Source organism: Salvelinus sp. IW2-2015, linkage group LG26 (assembly GCF_002910315.2).
Source record: "Salvelinus sp. IW2-2015 linkage group LG26, ASM291031v2, whole genome shotgun sequence".
Classification (NCBI taxonomy): domain Eukaryota; kingdom Metazoa; phylum Chordata; class Actinopteri; order Salmoniformes; family Salmonidae; genus Salvelinus; species Salvelinus sp. IW2-2015.
This window is the reverse complement of record NC_036866.1, coordinates 36,769,860-36,786,287: the sequence shown is the minus strand read 5'-3', so window position 1 is coordinate 36,786,287 and position 16,428 is coordinate 36,769,860. Positions and strand designations below refer to the sequence as shown.

Genomic DNA, 16,428 nt, shown 5'->3' with positions numbered 1-16,428 from the left:
CAAGTGGCTTGGGTCAAAATCTGTCAGTGTGTAGAGAATAGACGCCAGGTTTCTTCCTTGTCGCGCCTATATCCCAATTGGAGTACATCGACAGTGAAAATTAGGCTACCTCAGCAAATTTGTCACAGGTAAATGTTACACATTATGTCGGGTAGATTCTGAGAAAGTTGCCCTTATTTGATGTAGCCTAGGTCATAGATAAAACAAGCACTCCTGGTTTTAATTGGGCAAGTATTCAAACTGATCCATTCATTAGAGAATCCAGACCAAGTTCAGTAGCCAAACGTTGCAGATAGAAATGCATAGAGCCGAGGTGATTTCTTATTCTACATGTCAGAGAGGCATATTTGTTCTACATAGCACATTTATCTGATTGTTGCATCCTGCTGAATTTACACCAGATGTGCCAATTCTGGAATATACCAAATAATTGGAAATGACAGGGGGCAGCATGCTATGCAGGACAGTTCTCTTTCAAGTATTATTTTCGGCATTTCACTTATGGGATACGCCCCCAGCGTGTTTGTCAAAAGCCTTTATTACACTACGTCGACGTCGAGTCGTGTGCGTCGGGAATGTGTCCTCCTACCCTACAAAAAGGTCAAACGCAGCATCTCTGGGTCATTCAAAACCCTCTTCTCATCAGAAAGTTTACTTCAACATGACAGCATTTTCCAGAACTAGCTAAACTGTCCAGAGATGTGAGCTTACAACTCGCTCGCTGGGCGCTGTTCTCGGGACTGGTGGTGTGTTGATAATTGGATATGGAGAAGGGTGAGCCGGTCAAGGATCGATTCGGACAAGGTGGTAAATTGTATGACAAGTGACAGTTTTATTCAGAGTGAAGATATCTGGTACAAGRGTATACGGTCTCGTTCCTTTAGCTCATAGAGAACCTCCAGAAAAAYGGCCCAGATAACAGAATGCATAGACATTTTATACAACACAGAAAGTAGGTTGAGTCTGGAAGTTCTGGTCCTTTGGTTGGTTCTGGACAGGTTGTTGTCTTCTCAGATTGGTCCTGATGAGCTGGACGTCATCCTTCTGAGTCTTGCAACAAAAGTTCTTTGTTATCAAAATGTTCAGCTAAAACAGGAGATTTTGTGTGTGCGTAGTCAGCCCTCTGTCCTTGAGTATGTGTGTGTGTCTGCACCCTTTTCTTATCAGTGTTTCTGAATGTTCTGTGTCAGCCATCTGTCTCTGGGTGTGTGAGAAACCCTGCTTAGAAAGAAGTTAGTTATAACAATGTAATAGCAATATGCTTGTGTTATTTTCAAATGGTATTTATTACAGGTGACAATTTTACTTTCCCTTCACCATAGTTAGATAAATTATTTGAGGGAGGAACGGGTACAGCTGTGAAAAGGCTAACTCATTCACGACCAAGTTAACTGTATCGAAACAGTGACTAGTGAGTTAGCAAGCTAGCCGCCATGCTAGCTAGCTTTTGTGGTTTTACTTCGACAAGAAAGGTTTTTACTACCTACACCAAGCTATCTTCTAACTTCTTGTTTCAGAAACGGTATCCGGCCATCACACTGAGTGCCACCACCATGGATAACCCACTAATTGCTAGCTATCGGACTAGCCTACCACACTAGTTTTTTTCTGACAGCTAAAAACAGAGCATCCAAGCTATGGCGACAAAAGCATCTCCCACCCCAAACGAGGAGAAACTCCCAGCACGAATCTGTTCCTTTGGAAACAAGATATCGGCCAAAGACACCCACTTGGTGTGTTCCGCTTGCAACGTGCCCAGGAAGCCTTAGCCACCCTTGGCTCCTGTCCACACTGTGCCTTCTTCACTGTGAAGAGCCTCTGTCGTAGGCTAGCACGCCAAGCTAGCCTGAGTCAACAGGACCTTAATATGGGGGCTGGCGCCCGTAATGGCTCACCAGTGACAATGGACATCCCCACAGGGAACCGTGGAGCGACGGGTAGCGCTAGCTGGGGTGACCAGCTCAACGCCACTGCCCCGCTGTTGGAGGACTCCAACAATGACCTCCCAGGCTTCCTGATTGGAGACGATAACGACGCCACAGGCTTTTCCAACAGCCTCCTTTTGGAATCATCGGATAGAGACGAAGACTCCTTCATCCCCTCAGGCCAGGCTACCAAGCCTCCTACCGGGAATCCAAAACCGGTCAAGTAGGCGGGGCGCCATCCCCACCAGTTCTCAGTATAGACCTGCAGGTTGTGTGCAAACGTGCTGCGAATAAACTGGTGATTCCCTGGCCCATTGCAGTAGCAGAGACCCCCACGTCCCGCTACGAGGGTAAGAGGCTACCCAAAGCCAAATGGGTAGCCAGGCAACTACTACCAGTCTTCCCAGAATGCCTGGAGGAAGTTACCCATACCTGGAGTAAACCTTTCTCCTCCAAGAACCCTGTCCAAGGTAGGTGTTGACATGGCAGCGATTGGGCTTGCCCACATGCCCCCCTTCGAACCCCTGGTGGCTTCCCATCTACACCCCAGCCAGAAGTCCTCCATGACCTCGACTACTGGCCCCACCTTACCAACCAAGTAGGAGCGCTTCCAGTCCTCTGTGACAGAGAAGGTCTACAGGTCAGTCACCACAGCGGTGAGGGCTCTCAGTACACACCGGAGCCGGGTCTGTGGGATAAGATCTGTATTGCCACAGACCTCAACCTGCGTCTGCTGAAAGCCGCTGTCTGTGTCAGGAAGAGCGACGGGGCTCATGATTGATATTGAGAAGCTGAAGATTCTGGATACTCCAGTAGACCCTAAAGGCCTTTTCGGTCCCACTGTCAAGATGATGCAGAAACGGTACAAGGAGAAAGAAATCCTCCAGCTCTGTCTGCCCAGGAAGACACAGCCCAGTGTCTCTCCTGTGCCTCGCCGCACCTTTGCCCAGGCTGCAGCAGGTCAACCCCCCCCTCAACCTTTAAGATCCCCAGATCACCAGCCCCCAGGCTGCGAGCCCAGGGCAGCAGAGAACCTTAAGGGCCCCTGGTCTAAGAAGCATCCTATCCCACCCATGGCACCAAGGAGCCACCCTGCCCCTAACCCCACCCAGGGGGTGAAGAGAAAGAAGCGGATGGCCTGACAATGTCCCCACCCATGTGCCTAAGAACACACCGAGAACAATTTTAAACTGTGTTTGAACCAACCTGGCTAGAACTCTGAGAAATGTATGATAGGACAGGGAGTACCCCTCCAGGTTTCCCTAATCTTGGGGGAATGGAACTGTCGGCTGTGTAGTGATAAACAGTGGTGAGAACTCTGGAGAAGATAACTCCAATGTTCGTGTGCATAAGTAAGGAGCATGGTATAAAATGGATGTCTTTGTATATGAACTGGAGAGTGCTCTCGTGAATAAACATTGATTTGACTATTGTAAGCTGGGAAATTCAGTCTGTTTCATTGAAACCAGAACTTTACAAACTCTGGGTTGCAGACAGAGTAGATTAATTGAAATTTATGAACATTGATAACAAAATTCCATATCACAAGTTCCCAGGCACCTCAGTGTTTTTGGCGTCGTGGGGTACAGACCAAAGAGACGATGCTACAAGGCCCCCCTTTTGTCTCAAACACTACTTGTAATAGGTTTTATATAAAAGGAGACAACATACTTTTTTAAAATAACTGCATGGTTTTATTGCCGTTTCAGCATACATCCAACACTCTATGCATTTTAGCTACATGAATAAGCATTTACATATCTGCCATGTGTTTTAAAAATTAGGATTCATTTTTCTTTACATATGATACATTTTTGCACACATGTTAATAAATATCAATACAATCTGTCAAACGTATCACACGCCATCTAAAACACCAAGCCTTGAAATGTAACTTTTTTTGTATTCACAGCTCCGTTTAATTCTTACACATATTCTCACTGTGTGTAACTCTATACAGCAAAAAAAAACGGTGACCAACCAAAGGGTTACAGTTTGGCAGAAAGGCCAGTAGGTTCGTATGACAAACAAATGTACATGCTCCTGTGACTGAATAGAAGCGGTTTACTTCGAACAATAGAGCAGCTTCGTGTCTCCACTTCTACTCATGACTGCTGTTTGGCCACCTGTAGTTGTATAAAAAGGATTAACAAAAAAGTTATATGTACCCTGGTGGGATACATACAAGTTTGAAACTCAAAAGAAAACTGTCAAATATTAAAACAAATTAAAAAGGCATTTTGCTCCAAAGCAGGTCATATACCTCAGCCCCAGGGATAGCGAAGCCAGAGGCTGTGTTTGAGTTCTGTGGTTTATCCCCTTTGATATTGCAAAATATTCACTGACACAACTGTACTGTGACACCAGTTAGTGATGTGTCAGTTCACTTCTGGTATTATGATGATAACACGATGCACTGATCTACTGTGGAAGTCCAATAAGACACTGCCTCTTCTGAGATCAAATTAACTCGACTGCTATGTCTTTCTCTTTTTAACATTTCATCTACACTGAGGATATTTCACGGTACAGTATATGCCAATTAGTATTGAATAAGGGCAAATGATTATATAAACTGACATTTTTATGTGATATACAGGGAAAGGCATCGTATGGAGAAGGACACATTATCACTCAGAACTAGGAGCCTAAGAGATGTGTCAAGTGGGTTGCTTGCTGAAGTGTTCATGTGTCAATTAATCTATGCTACAGGTTAGAGCATCAAAACCGTGATGTATCATGGGTAAATAGTGACTGACTGAGCTACAAATAATATTGAGTAGTTATTTATGATGCAAGGTGATTTGTAGATCAGTCAGTCCCGACTCGCCTTTAAAGTCGGCTGCAATGACAAAACGTGCACTTTGTAACACATGATATGCTTCTATATGAGCCTGCAGCAGCATACAGTCCTGACACGCACTTGCTTCTGGGTGATGGAGTTTTCCGTTAGCTTCCTTGCTGTCAATGTCATAAAGAGAGCGCAAGTGCATTCTGTTGAGCCACCAGTTCAGGCACTCTCTTCCATGACCGAAAATACCAAAAACAGTTCATTCAGGTTCTTTGTAAAAACAACGCTAATAAATACACAATTGAAAACGTCTAAGTGACCAGATTCCATTGATCCTTAGCGTTGACTCTTAGTGTGAATCTCTGTGCAAAAAAATTACAGGCCTTTTAGAGTGTGATCCTCATTGGCTCCTCAGAACATGGAAGCCACTGTGTAATTGGAGAGAAAGCCAGCTAATGCAGAGGATGTCCCTCCCTCAGTCAGCATTCACAATGGCAGAGGATGTCATTAGGTTAGGATGAGAGAGACCAGAGGCTTCGGTCCACTCCTCCCCTTTCTACAGAAACCCTGTAACAGTCGATAGATCAAGGGCCTACCCTCATCTAAAACCACAGCTTCTTTAATGTGTTGTGTTATGCACATTCAATACACAGAAACCGTTATCATATATTGAATTCCTTTACATCAGCAGGACCAAACCTCTTTCTTCCCTTTGTGTGATTGAGATTAAAAGAAATAAAAAATAAAAAACATTCTTCCTAGAGGAGGTAAGTTCCCCGTTCTGGAGAACCACGTCGAAAGAACTTCTGAGGTTCTGAGAAAGTCCAGGCTGTAGTTGCTCCTCCCACCGTGAGGTGAGATATCACTAGGTAATGATGCCTGCCTGGTGGCAGAGTAGATATGTAAACATTTTAGACTGCTCCAATAGCGGAGCCATGATAGGACAACTCTGCGCACATTCGCCAACAGAAGGGCCGTGAAAGGACAACTCCGTTCTGTACACATTCTCTGCTGAGGAATCTGGGACCAAGCATGGAACTGTGATTTAGGCCTTCACTGAGCCCTGACACAGGGGAGGGGTAGTGTATTATCTGAGTGGGGGTGGATGGTGCGTCTAGTTTCAGGACCAGTTGAGGTTGAAACCCTTAGAGAGCATGACCGACTCCAGGTCCTTATCCTCCTCCTTCTCCCTGAGCCTCTGCTCCTCCAGGAGGGCTACCAGGGAGTCTCTCTGCTCCACCACCTCCAGCATCTCATTCAGGATGTGCTTCTCCTGCGCCAGCTCCACCTCCGTCTTCAGGTGGTCTGAGGAGGAGAGGAGGATGAAAAAGAGAGAAAGAAGTCGAGAGTTCATATGTGGAGAGGAAAGTGAAAGGAGTCTCACTGAGGTAGTTAAAATTTGATGAAACCATGAATGGTGTTTCACATTGTGCCGCTTTTCCATGTTTTTTATGCTGCACACAAATTGCCCTTTGGGTACAATAAATATTTATTGAATTGAAAAATGGCGATCCTCACCTTCAATTGCCATGCGCTCCCTCAGGTCCTGCTGCAGTCGACTCTGACGATCCTCCAGCTCCAGTTCTCGTGCACTGGGGGACAGAAAGACAGACTTTAGGCCAAACTATTACACCCGTGGCCCTGAATTATGTCTTAAGTCTAAATTACGTCATAAATCCTCTAAATTATGTTTGTCTACTTTTTGTTACAGTACCGTATTTGGATGCAGAGTTAACATTCAGTAGGCCTATAACAAAGGATATTAATGGTCAACTCACAATATCATCAGCTCAGATTCGTATCGCACCAGGGCATTTTTCTCCTGGACCAGTTTGAACCACTCCTGCATGAGTTTGGGGTCGTCCTTTTTTCCCATCCCTGGAAGAAGCAGCAACACAGAAAGGGGAGTGAGGGAAACGGCAGGGCAGAGGAAGCTCTAGGTGGTTCTGATGCAGACACTGACACAGGCAACGCATTGACAGCCAAGCCAAGATGTCTTTGTAATGGGAATGGATGATGAGGTAGGGATGATCGACCGGACTGTTGAGCAGGGCTCAGGATGGTCTGGCCGTACGGCTCACAGAAGATGGCGTGGAGGATATTTCAACTTTGGGTGTTGCAAAGTTGAGAATTTGTGCGTCACTCAATCTGGACTTCTGAGACAGACACCCCTGCTACTGTACTATGATATAGTAATAATAATAGTAATAAATGGCATTTAGCAGATGCTTTTATCCAAAGCGACTTACAGTCATGCCTGCATACATTTTTATCATTCGGGTGGTCCCGGGAATCAAACACACTATCCTGACGTTGGAAACGCCATGCTCTACCAACTGTCCTACAGAGGACCACTGTATGTTCAGAGCAGTGGACGTCTCCTACCAGTGTGTGTCCCCCTTACAGAGAGGGCCATAGGTAGGGAGTAGAAAACCTGGCTATTCCACCACATTGTACCCATGGAACCTATGGACTTTTTACACAGAGATACAACTATTCTGGTGTTCTATCTCAATGGAAGTTCGACATCCCTACATGCAACAATGAACCACCAGCAGAAATAAAGGATTCTGTCGGATCCTATTCATGCGGAGTGGTTTCATAACACCCATGTTATGAATTATTTCATACTCCCTACAGCTTCTACTGGGTCAAATGGTGGAGTCGATCTGTCATTTAGACCAATAGTGAAGCTATCATACTCTCCTATTAGGTCTGCCTGAGAGGGAAGCCTCTACTGGCATTTGGCATGCATTACTGCAGTCAAGGGCCAATGCAGTCAAGGGCCAATGCAGCCAAGGGCCAGGGGCCGCAGAACCTTTTTCCTTGTGCCACTGTAAAAGGCGGCCAGTCCATGCTATGCTATCTGTCGCACGCAGGTGGAGCCAAGCGGTTTCAATGAGACACTGAGGGGGCAAACCATTAATGCAGCATGACGTACTTAGCTGGAGTGGTCGAGTCTCTTGCAAAACGAAAAGGAAAAACACAGTACACACAAAAATCGAATGGCTGTGCTCTTGGGTGCTGCTGCCGGCTTTCGCTGATTAACAGACAAGGACAGAGAGAGGCAAAGCAGGGTTCCTCAGACAGGACAAAGAGGAGATGGAAACAGGTGGATTTGCTAACTTATCCAACAATGTGCTTGCTTTTCTCTCCCTCTCTCTTTCTTTGCGCCTCGTCCACCACCACCCTCAGCCCAGGTTCCCAGAACAGGAGAGAAGAACCACAGAATTAGCAATAAAAACACACTAGCCTGAAAACCAGATCGCACAGAACACACACAGGCATGTTTTGTTTGGTACATTGATCAGAAGGCTTCTCAAGAAGTTCCACTTATCTCCTAATCTGTATATTGGTAGAATATGCAAAACTGAGACGTGTCAGACGTTGTAGGTATTTCGTTCTCTTTCCCACAACCTTGTCACACACGGTCTAGTTGCAACACACTATAGTCGAGGGACAGAGGCTGTCTGGCAGCCTTCACGCACTATAGCGAGACTAGACCATTCAGTCGTGCATGTCCATTGGTTTTACAGCAAACAGAGGACATGCCGTTGATTAAACACACACTGAAGTAGAGAAGGTTTTCCCTTTAGCTTTTTTTTAGCTTTAGCTGCAGCTACTTGGAATGATGGAAAAAGGTGTGCACAGTAGTTGTTTACTTGAGTTGTTAACTAGGGTTGAGGGCTTTGACACATGCTTCACATGTTCTGCCTGAGACAGTTAAACTCAAGGGAAAGATCATCTGGGAGAGGGTCTATAGAAACGTCAATGTATATATGGTTGATTCATGACAGTCACTATATAAACCTTTTAAAAGTTTCTATTGTTGGCAATGTGAACTAGGTTTCTGAGTATCCTCAGCTCAACAAACCAAAAGTACATCAGTAGCATAGACATGTCCTGTCCTTATGTTCTACACCGTTCCAGCAAGTTCCCAAATATCTACATAAAAGTGTGTACTGTAGTGTTGAATGTAGTGTGATACGACTATGGCAGATACAGAACGGTGACATGAGGAAATCTACTGAGCCCGGGCACACAGAGGGTGAGGAGGAGTTTCAGGAGACCAGGCGGGAGGAGCCCGGCTCTGTGGATCCCGGTGGTCGGTTGCCATGGTAACCCGCAGCAACCTGATGCAGCGGAGGCAATAGATTACGTTACCTTCAGGGGAACAGCAGGGGCAGAAGGAGATAGGTCTTCGGCGAGGGGTCCCGACAAAAGGCTCAACTACTTCCACAACGTGGTGAAAGAGTGCCAAGGAGTGGAAGAGTGGAGGAAGAGGGAGAGGTGATAGACACAGAGAAAAAAGTGTAGAGGGCATAAAGCGTGAGAGGAAGTGAAGGAGGGGGGGAAGGTGAGGAAGAAACAACAGTGAGGATAAAAATCTAAAAGAGGAGAGCACTAGGGGGGAGAACTGAACCACTTGAGAGAGGAGGTGAGAGAGATCAGTTGTGTGGAGGAGGGAGGAGGGAGGGAGGGAGGAGGAGGGAGGGAGGGAGGGAGGGAGGGAGGGAGGGAGGGAGGAGAGGGAGGAGGGAGGGAGGGAGGGAGGGAGGGAGGAGGGAGGAGGGAGGGAGGGAAAAGGAGAGTAAAAACAAAGGGTGGGAACGGGAGGGAAAATAATCTTGTTCTTTCATCTGTTCATCTGAATAATACCCCTCAAACTCAGCAAGACAGTATTGTGTCCATAGAGTTCTATGGTGCTATACAGGAGCTTTTGCAACATCAATGTTGTGTGATGTGTTGACAATGCTCTGCAAATTGGGTTCATCCAAATAAAAACAGCTTTATATTCATCATCACTCGAAGGTTTACAGAAATAGAAAATAACTATTTCCCGCTCAGATGATTTCATTATTCCATCCTTGAAAATATTTCAACTTTTCCAGGTAAACATAACTTGTATTTTTTGACGCTGTTGTGTCTATTTTGAAGTGCAAATTAGCATTTCGTACAAATGCATGTGAACCTCTGAGAATGTTCTCACAGAAAACGAGTTCATACTATCTACTGGATATAGTAGAGTTAGTAAAGTGGAAAATAGACAAAATAATTCAATTTTCTCAACAAGGAAGAGCCTTCTATCCCAGAGTACGGAACACACAATGGGAAGGATCTTGATAGGACATGTGAAGAGGAGGGATGGTGTCATCCACTGTCACACACCAAAACAGACAGGAAACTCACACAATGTACTGAAAACCTGGGGTGAAAGAGCTGGGAGAGAATGGAATGCGGGGAAATTGAACCACAAGGGACTATCACAGAGGATAGGAGGAGGATGTGTCGGAAGAACTGCCATGTAGAATCATCATAACTCTCGACTCAAACAAGAAAGTCTATCGCTTATACACTCACTGCTGGCAGATTTTTAGAGCGGATTGCTTCTGCCTCGTACCTCATCATGAAATCAAAGTTATGGAACAGAACATGTATATGAATTTCCAAATCATTGAGAATCAGTGCAATGTGAAACTAGCGTGCCTATTGGAGGTGATTATGGTCATAAATGGAGTGATAGACAAGATGTGTCGCTGCAGTCAACCCTGCTGGCCAAAAGCGAGAGCATGACAGTTTTGTTCGCTAGCTTTTAGCACCCCCTGCAGGACTACTACACACACAGCACAGCCATGCTGCTTCCCAAAACAGCCTGTGTCGCGGAGCACGACTCAGCCAGAGCCAGTCCGATGGATTGCCAGTCCACATCACTTTGCCAGACAGGCCAACACTGTACCAGACCAGGCCCAACCTGCAGAATGCAGACCATGCACACCTTCTCCTCCACACAGCCCATAAGCTCGAGACCACGGTATTCAGTTTGGAGGATCAAACCAAGTGGCAATGGTGTCTTCCATAAATACTTACCTTCTGTGCAATGGATTCCTTATCTCAAGAAACTAAACATTTATGATGGTTGCATGCAATTGTACCGAGGCACGATAAACCACAAAGTAAGGAAGTGAAGAACAATAGTCAAAGAGGGCATGAAATTCATGAATGTGATCATATTAAAATCGGGAGACAATGGCCAGATAGATTTTTCCCGGTGTTACAACACTCCACACCATCTCCTGTCTAATGGATGGGGACAACGACAACATGGCTGGACAGCATCATCACAGAGAGAATAACAGTCCAACAGTCGGACGGACACACACCACATCCACCCTGGGTCAATAAGACGGAGACTCTGTTGGACAATCACAGGTTATGTCCCAAATGGCACCCTATTCCCTATGTAGTGCACTTATTTTGACCAGAGCCCTATGGCCCTGTGTGGTGCACTATTTTTGACCAGGGCCCAAACCCTTTTCCCGATATAGGGCGCTGGTCAAAAGTAGTGCACTACGTGCCCTGGTCAACTGTAATGCACCATATAGGGCCCTGTTCAAAAGTAGTGCACTATATAGGGAATAGGGTGCCTTTCAGCACAGACACGTACAGTACAGGGAGTTATGCAACGGGGCAGGTATGGTAGAGGCCGAGGAGCAGTGGCACCAGAGCTGGGACTACAGGGATGGATTTAGTACCACAGCACACAGCTCTAAGGTAGTAGGGGTGGGCTAGGGGCTAGTCAAGGGCCAGGCCAGGGGTTTAGTTAGGAGTCAGTAAGAGGCACGGCTGCACTACTTTCCAGTTGGGTGTTAGCATGCGTGTATTTATTTTAGTCGATGTGATCATTAACTTGTACACAAAGCATAAAGGCTTTGACATTTACCACCGCCGTAAAATCATATGATGTAATCAATGCAGTGGCGTTGACGTTACAGTGATCAAAGAGGCTTTGAAATTGATCAGACTATCTTAAGAAGACTAGATAAGTGTGTGATCTTTCGGACTGTGTGTGCTGGAAGTACAACTGAAGGGATCAGAGGGTGAGTCGGCTACTGCCGCAGCAGGGGACGTAGCTAAGGGGAAACAAGCTCCAGACCAGTAGCATAGCTGGGGAAGACAAATAGGTGGGTTAGCTGTTAGTTAGTTAGTTAGTTGGAAGCGACAGATTTGAAATACATACCGCCCAGATGCAAGTCCAGGATTTCACTGTAATTAGACTCTCCCCAATAGTCTACAACAGGGATATATTAGAGATACGAGTTATTGTACACACACACAGCCACCACTGGGCTACACCAATCTGCAACAACAGGGTCATGCATGTGATTGCATACACGTCACATTCACACACACACTACAACATACACCCAAGTACTCACCACAAAACAAATGCAGTCAAGTACACATATTGGCTTGTACTACATGGCATTTTCCATAATGATAGGATGGCTACATAGATTTGTTGTATGGCTGGGTACTACCTCTGTGTACAAGTTATGAACAGTGTGTGTAGGAGGCAACACCAGCTCTGGAGCGTCATTGTGATATAACCCAAAGGGTTGGTGGGTTAAGATTTCTTGTAAGTATCCCCACTTTTGATTATTGACCATACCAATAGATAAACACAATGTTGCACGATATGGAAGCCCTTTGGGGCAAAATTCAACTCAATCTTGGCGCATATTAACCCTTCTAGAAAGAGGCTATGTGGACAACCACTTCCAGTGTGAGCACACACAAATCTATGTTGAAACAGACATCCTCCAAATCGCATGCAGCTCAAGACGATGACCGACAGAAAAAAAATGAGTACAAAGATAAAATGTTCAGAGATGGAAGACTGTTGCAGTGTCACCACTAATGACATGTACAGTACGGGTCTTATGTTAAACTACAGTGAGTCTAATACCTGATCGTCTTTTGTGTTGTTTTGGTATAGTACAATAAGTCCCTTTATACAATCCTTTAAAAGAGTAGACAATAGAGAGGTTAAAGTCAATTTGAGAGAAATTTGATGGGGGGAAAAAGTTTTAGTAAAATAAGCACAATGACCAATCAAGATCGACTCCTACACCTCAAGGTTGTCATTCAATTGGTCTCATTCTTGGGGGTGTAGAAAATCACCATAGCTATTTTATAAGCAAGCATTCACCAGCTTGTGTCGTATTCAGCAAGCATCATGTAGATTACAAGTAATTATAGATTATATTGAGACTCAAATGTATCCCTCGAAAAGTGACCGATTATGTTCTAACTATGCTATCCTTTACATGCCTTGAAACCCTCCTAAAGCTGGGTTAGCATTGTATCGTGTCATGTTCGTCAGTAACCAATAATGACTTCTTCACCGAGTGAAAGTACAGATGTCTGTGATAGTCCCTTGTCTTGCACGGTTTGAATGCATCGTTTCAGAGTAACAGATACCGCCAGTATACAGACACTGCATATCCACATCCGAGAGTAGGATTTCTACAAATGTAAGACATACTTTCATTCATTGCAAAACCTGGGTGACTGGGTTTGTGAAAAGCATACGTTTTAGAAGTCTAGTCTGCTGCTATCAAAACCACTTTTACTACGTAAAAGGGAGGTCAACGCATGTTTCGAGGAACATTGTTACACGGACAAGAAACCCTCAGTAACAGCGTTTGAGAGTGGTTGAGTTGATTTAGAGGGCAAGCAGTCAAATCTGTACTTGCATAACCAGAATGTATTTAGTATACAAGCAGCGTATAGTAGCATATAACATATAGAAATGTAAAATAGAGATGAACATATTAAGTTGTTGAAGAGCATCATCTCCACCCAACTAGGACACTCGTACATCAACAAACTGAATGAAAATCTCCAAACTCTTTCCCCAATCCCAACATTTAAAATGCATGACCACACCCCACGGGCGGGCCCTTGGGGTATGTAACTCAATCAGAATAAGAAGACATAAGAGTGACAGATATGTACCTGCTTCCCCTCGCAGGGCTTTCTCCACGGCCACGCCCCTCTCCTCCAGCTGTCTCTGCTTCTCCTCCACCTGCTCCAGCTGCCTCTGTATGGTCTGAGGGAGGGAACAAACAATTCAGAACACACACACACAGAGGGTCTGGGAGAGTCTCTCATAGCCCACAGATCAAAAACATTTGAATGAACTGAATGAACTCATTTTTTGTATGAGAAGAGTTTAAAGGTCGTGTCTGAAACCCTCTTAATAATTCCCGTCTCAAAGTTGGATCCGTTTTTGTTCTTCTATAAATAGGCTTACTTTTTGTCTTATCAAATATTCATGAGCGGCAACACCGAGGATGCATAGCTAATTAGTATTGTCTTGATCTCTGCATGGGAGTTCTGTTTTGACGATCTTCAAAGACATCAAATTGGGGCTTGCTAAAATCATTCATAATTCACAGCGGTCTTGGTTCACCGGTTAAACACTCCTGTGCAGTGTGGACTCATACACAAGATACTTAATCCACCCACAAAGTTTTTTCCCCAACACAAAATGTCCTATTGGCTGCTTACCTGGGCTCTGTGCAGTCTCTTCAGCTCCTCCTGCTTGGCCTGTCGCCGGGCAGCTTTCTGTACCCTACGTGTCAGCTTGGCATTGAGCTCCTCCTCTGTGTAGGTTTTCTGAAACAACATTACAACCATGTCAGAGGCCTTTGACTGATGGCCCATCCAGCTCTGTGGGAACTAGGCCCTTCACAAGACAGGACAGTAGGACCTCTCTGTTCACAGAACGTTCGAAGAACATTCACAGATCGTTTTCTACAGTGAAGAGACCAGTGAGAGCTTACAGGGGTGACTGATATGGTCTAATGTGATCAACAATCTATGACATCGCAGGAAAACACCAGAGAACGATAGCTCTCCTCCTCCACAGTGGGATTAAATAGAAAACTGGTGTTTCTTTCTGGGAGATGGCTATCACTTATACCAATGTCTACCATTGAGAGTACGAGAAGAGCTCACCAATTCTAGAAATGGCATAATTAGGACAGGGCTCAAAGGGTAAGACTAACTACAGGGATCTTATAGACGGGGCAGCTACCACAATCTGCTCTAGTAAAACCTGAAGTTCACAATACACAATCCAAACTGAACAGTCAAAAATACACATAACTACAAATATGAGATATACCTTAGATTTCCTTATATCACTTCTCCAACTCGCAATATTTCCCCAGTCTACAAGCCTATAAATTCTCAGAAATGTATGGAACATTTTCCATCACATTTTATGAGTTGGTCTATGTGCGTTTAACGAGGTTCTTGTCCTCTTTCAGTTCTTACTTTTATGCAATAAACATTTGAATTTGGAGTGAAAAAAAAGTATTAAAACAAATATGAAACATTTAATATAATTTAAAGAAACTGGAGTGATCGAGGAAAAGAGATAGTAGTATAGAAAAGGAGCAGACTGCAACAAGGAGAGGTAGCTAGAATCGAAGTGGATCTGATAGCAGCGCTGGAGAACAGTGGGTTAACATCAGACCAGTACAGACAAAAGATAAGGTGATCGACAACCGACCGGAGCAGACAGAGGAACAGCACGGGTAGGCATATTGAAAAGTTGTCATTCATTGTGGCCAGAAGAATGAGGAGTGCGGTAGTTTGGACCTCCAGCAGAGGGGAGGGCTCTGTGGCATGCATCTGAAGAGTAATGGTTAGTTATGCGGTCACGGTGGCCACTGTGGCAAAATGGACGTAGTAGCTTAGGGTAGTAGTGCAACGGTTGGCGCATGCGCTGGGGTAATATGACGTGGGCCAATGGACATGTATGTACACACTACCTTGGTGGCGTACGCTCTCTTGAACGCCAATGCGTGAGGGACATAAACAGACTTGGGGAAAACAAAACAAACAGAAAAAAGAAAACAAACAAATGGAATGATTAAATGGGTACAATCAAACAGGCAATGTTAAAAGCCACCCCCCCCATCAACACAAAGATGAGGGTGCAGTGATGAGTGGTGAATCAACATTACTACCATGAATTATTCATCAAACATTGAACTGAAATAATTTGTATTTAAATAGATACCCAAGTGGTCCAGAGACAACGTGAAGAAAACATTGACGCACAACAGCTGATTATATTAATGAGAAGGCTTTGCTCCAAAATATACTGAACTAAAATATAAAAGCAACAATTTCAAAGATTTTAATGAATTACAGTTCATATAAGGAAATCAGTCAATTGAAATAAATGAATTAGGCCCTAATCTATGGATTTCACATGACTGGGACTACAGATTTGGGGGGGGAGTCAGTATCTGGTGTGACCACCATTTGCCTCATGCAGCGTGACACATCTCCTTCACATAGAGTTGATCAGGCTGTTGATTATGGCCTGTGGAATGTTGTCCCACTCCTCTTCAATAGCTGTGTCAAGTTGCTGGATATTGGCGGGAACTGGAATATACGTCGACCCAGAGCGTCCTAAACATGCTCCATGGGTGACATGTCTGGTGAGTATGCAGGCCATGGAAGAACGGACATTTTCAGATTCATTGTCATACTGAATCATGAGGTGATGGCGGCGGGTAAATGGCACGACAATGGGCCTCAGGATCTCGTCACGGTATCTCTGTGCATTCAAATTGCCATCGATAAAATGCAATTGTGTTTGTTTTCCGTAGCTTATGCCTGCCCATACCATAACCCCACCGCCACCATGGGGCACTCCGTCTACAACGTTGACATCAACTAACCGCTCGCCCACACGACACCATACATATGGTCTGCGATTGTGAGGCCGGTTGGATATACTGCCAAATTCTCTAAAAAGACTTGAGGCGGCTTATAGTAGAGAAGTTAACATTACAATTATCTGGCAACAGCTTTGATGGACAATCCTCCAGTCAGCATGCCAATTGC

The 16,428-nt window shown here is 44.8% G+C and overlaps 1 protein-coding gene across 6 annotated transcripts in view; it reads right to left on the bottom strand.

Annotated features, from left to right (window-relative positions):
- Positions 1-3,596: 3,596 nt before the first annotated feature.
- Positions 3,597-16,428, bottom strand: part of LOC111952935 (protein-methionine sulfoxide oxidase mical3a) — a 136,396-nt gene continuing 123,564 nt past the window's right edge. For 3 of the 6 annotated variants that reach the window (XM_023971963.2, XM_070435256.1, XM_070435258.1), the window contains 8 exons: positions 15,342-15,392; positions 14,071-14,178; positions 13,516-13,609; positions 12,464-12,517; positions 11,735-11,785; positions 6,495-6,594; positions 6,235-6,308; positions 3,597-6,021 (listed from right to left, as the gene is read on the bottom strand). In XM_023971963.2, coding sequence (XP_023827731.1) covers positions 5,837-6,021; positions 6,235-6,308; positions 6,495-6,594; positions 11,735-11,785; positions 12,464-12,517; positions 13,516-13,609; positions 14,071-14,178; positions 15,342-15,392 — 717 coding nt within the window. In that variant the 3' untranslated portion in view covers positions 3,597-5,836. The remainder of the gene's footprint in view (positions 6,022-6,234; positions 6,309-6,494; positions 6,595-11,734; positions 11,786-12,463; positions 12,518-13,515; positions 13,610-14,070; positions 14,179-15,341; positions 15,393-16,428) is intronic. The other 3 variants (XM_070435255.1, XM_070435257.1, XM_070435259.1) reach the window with 3 other exon arrangements.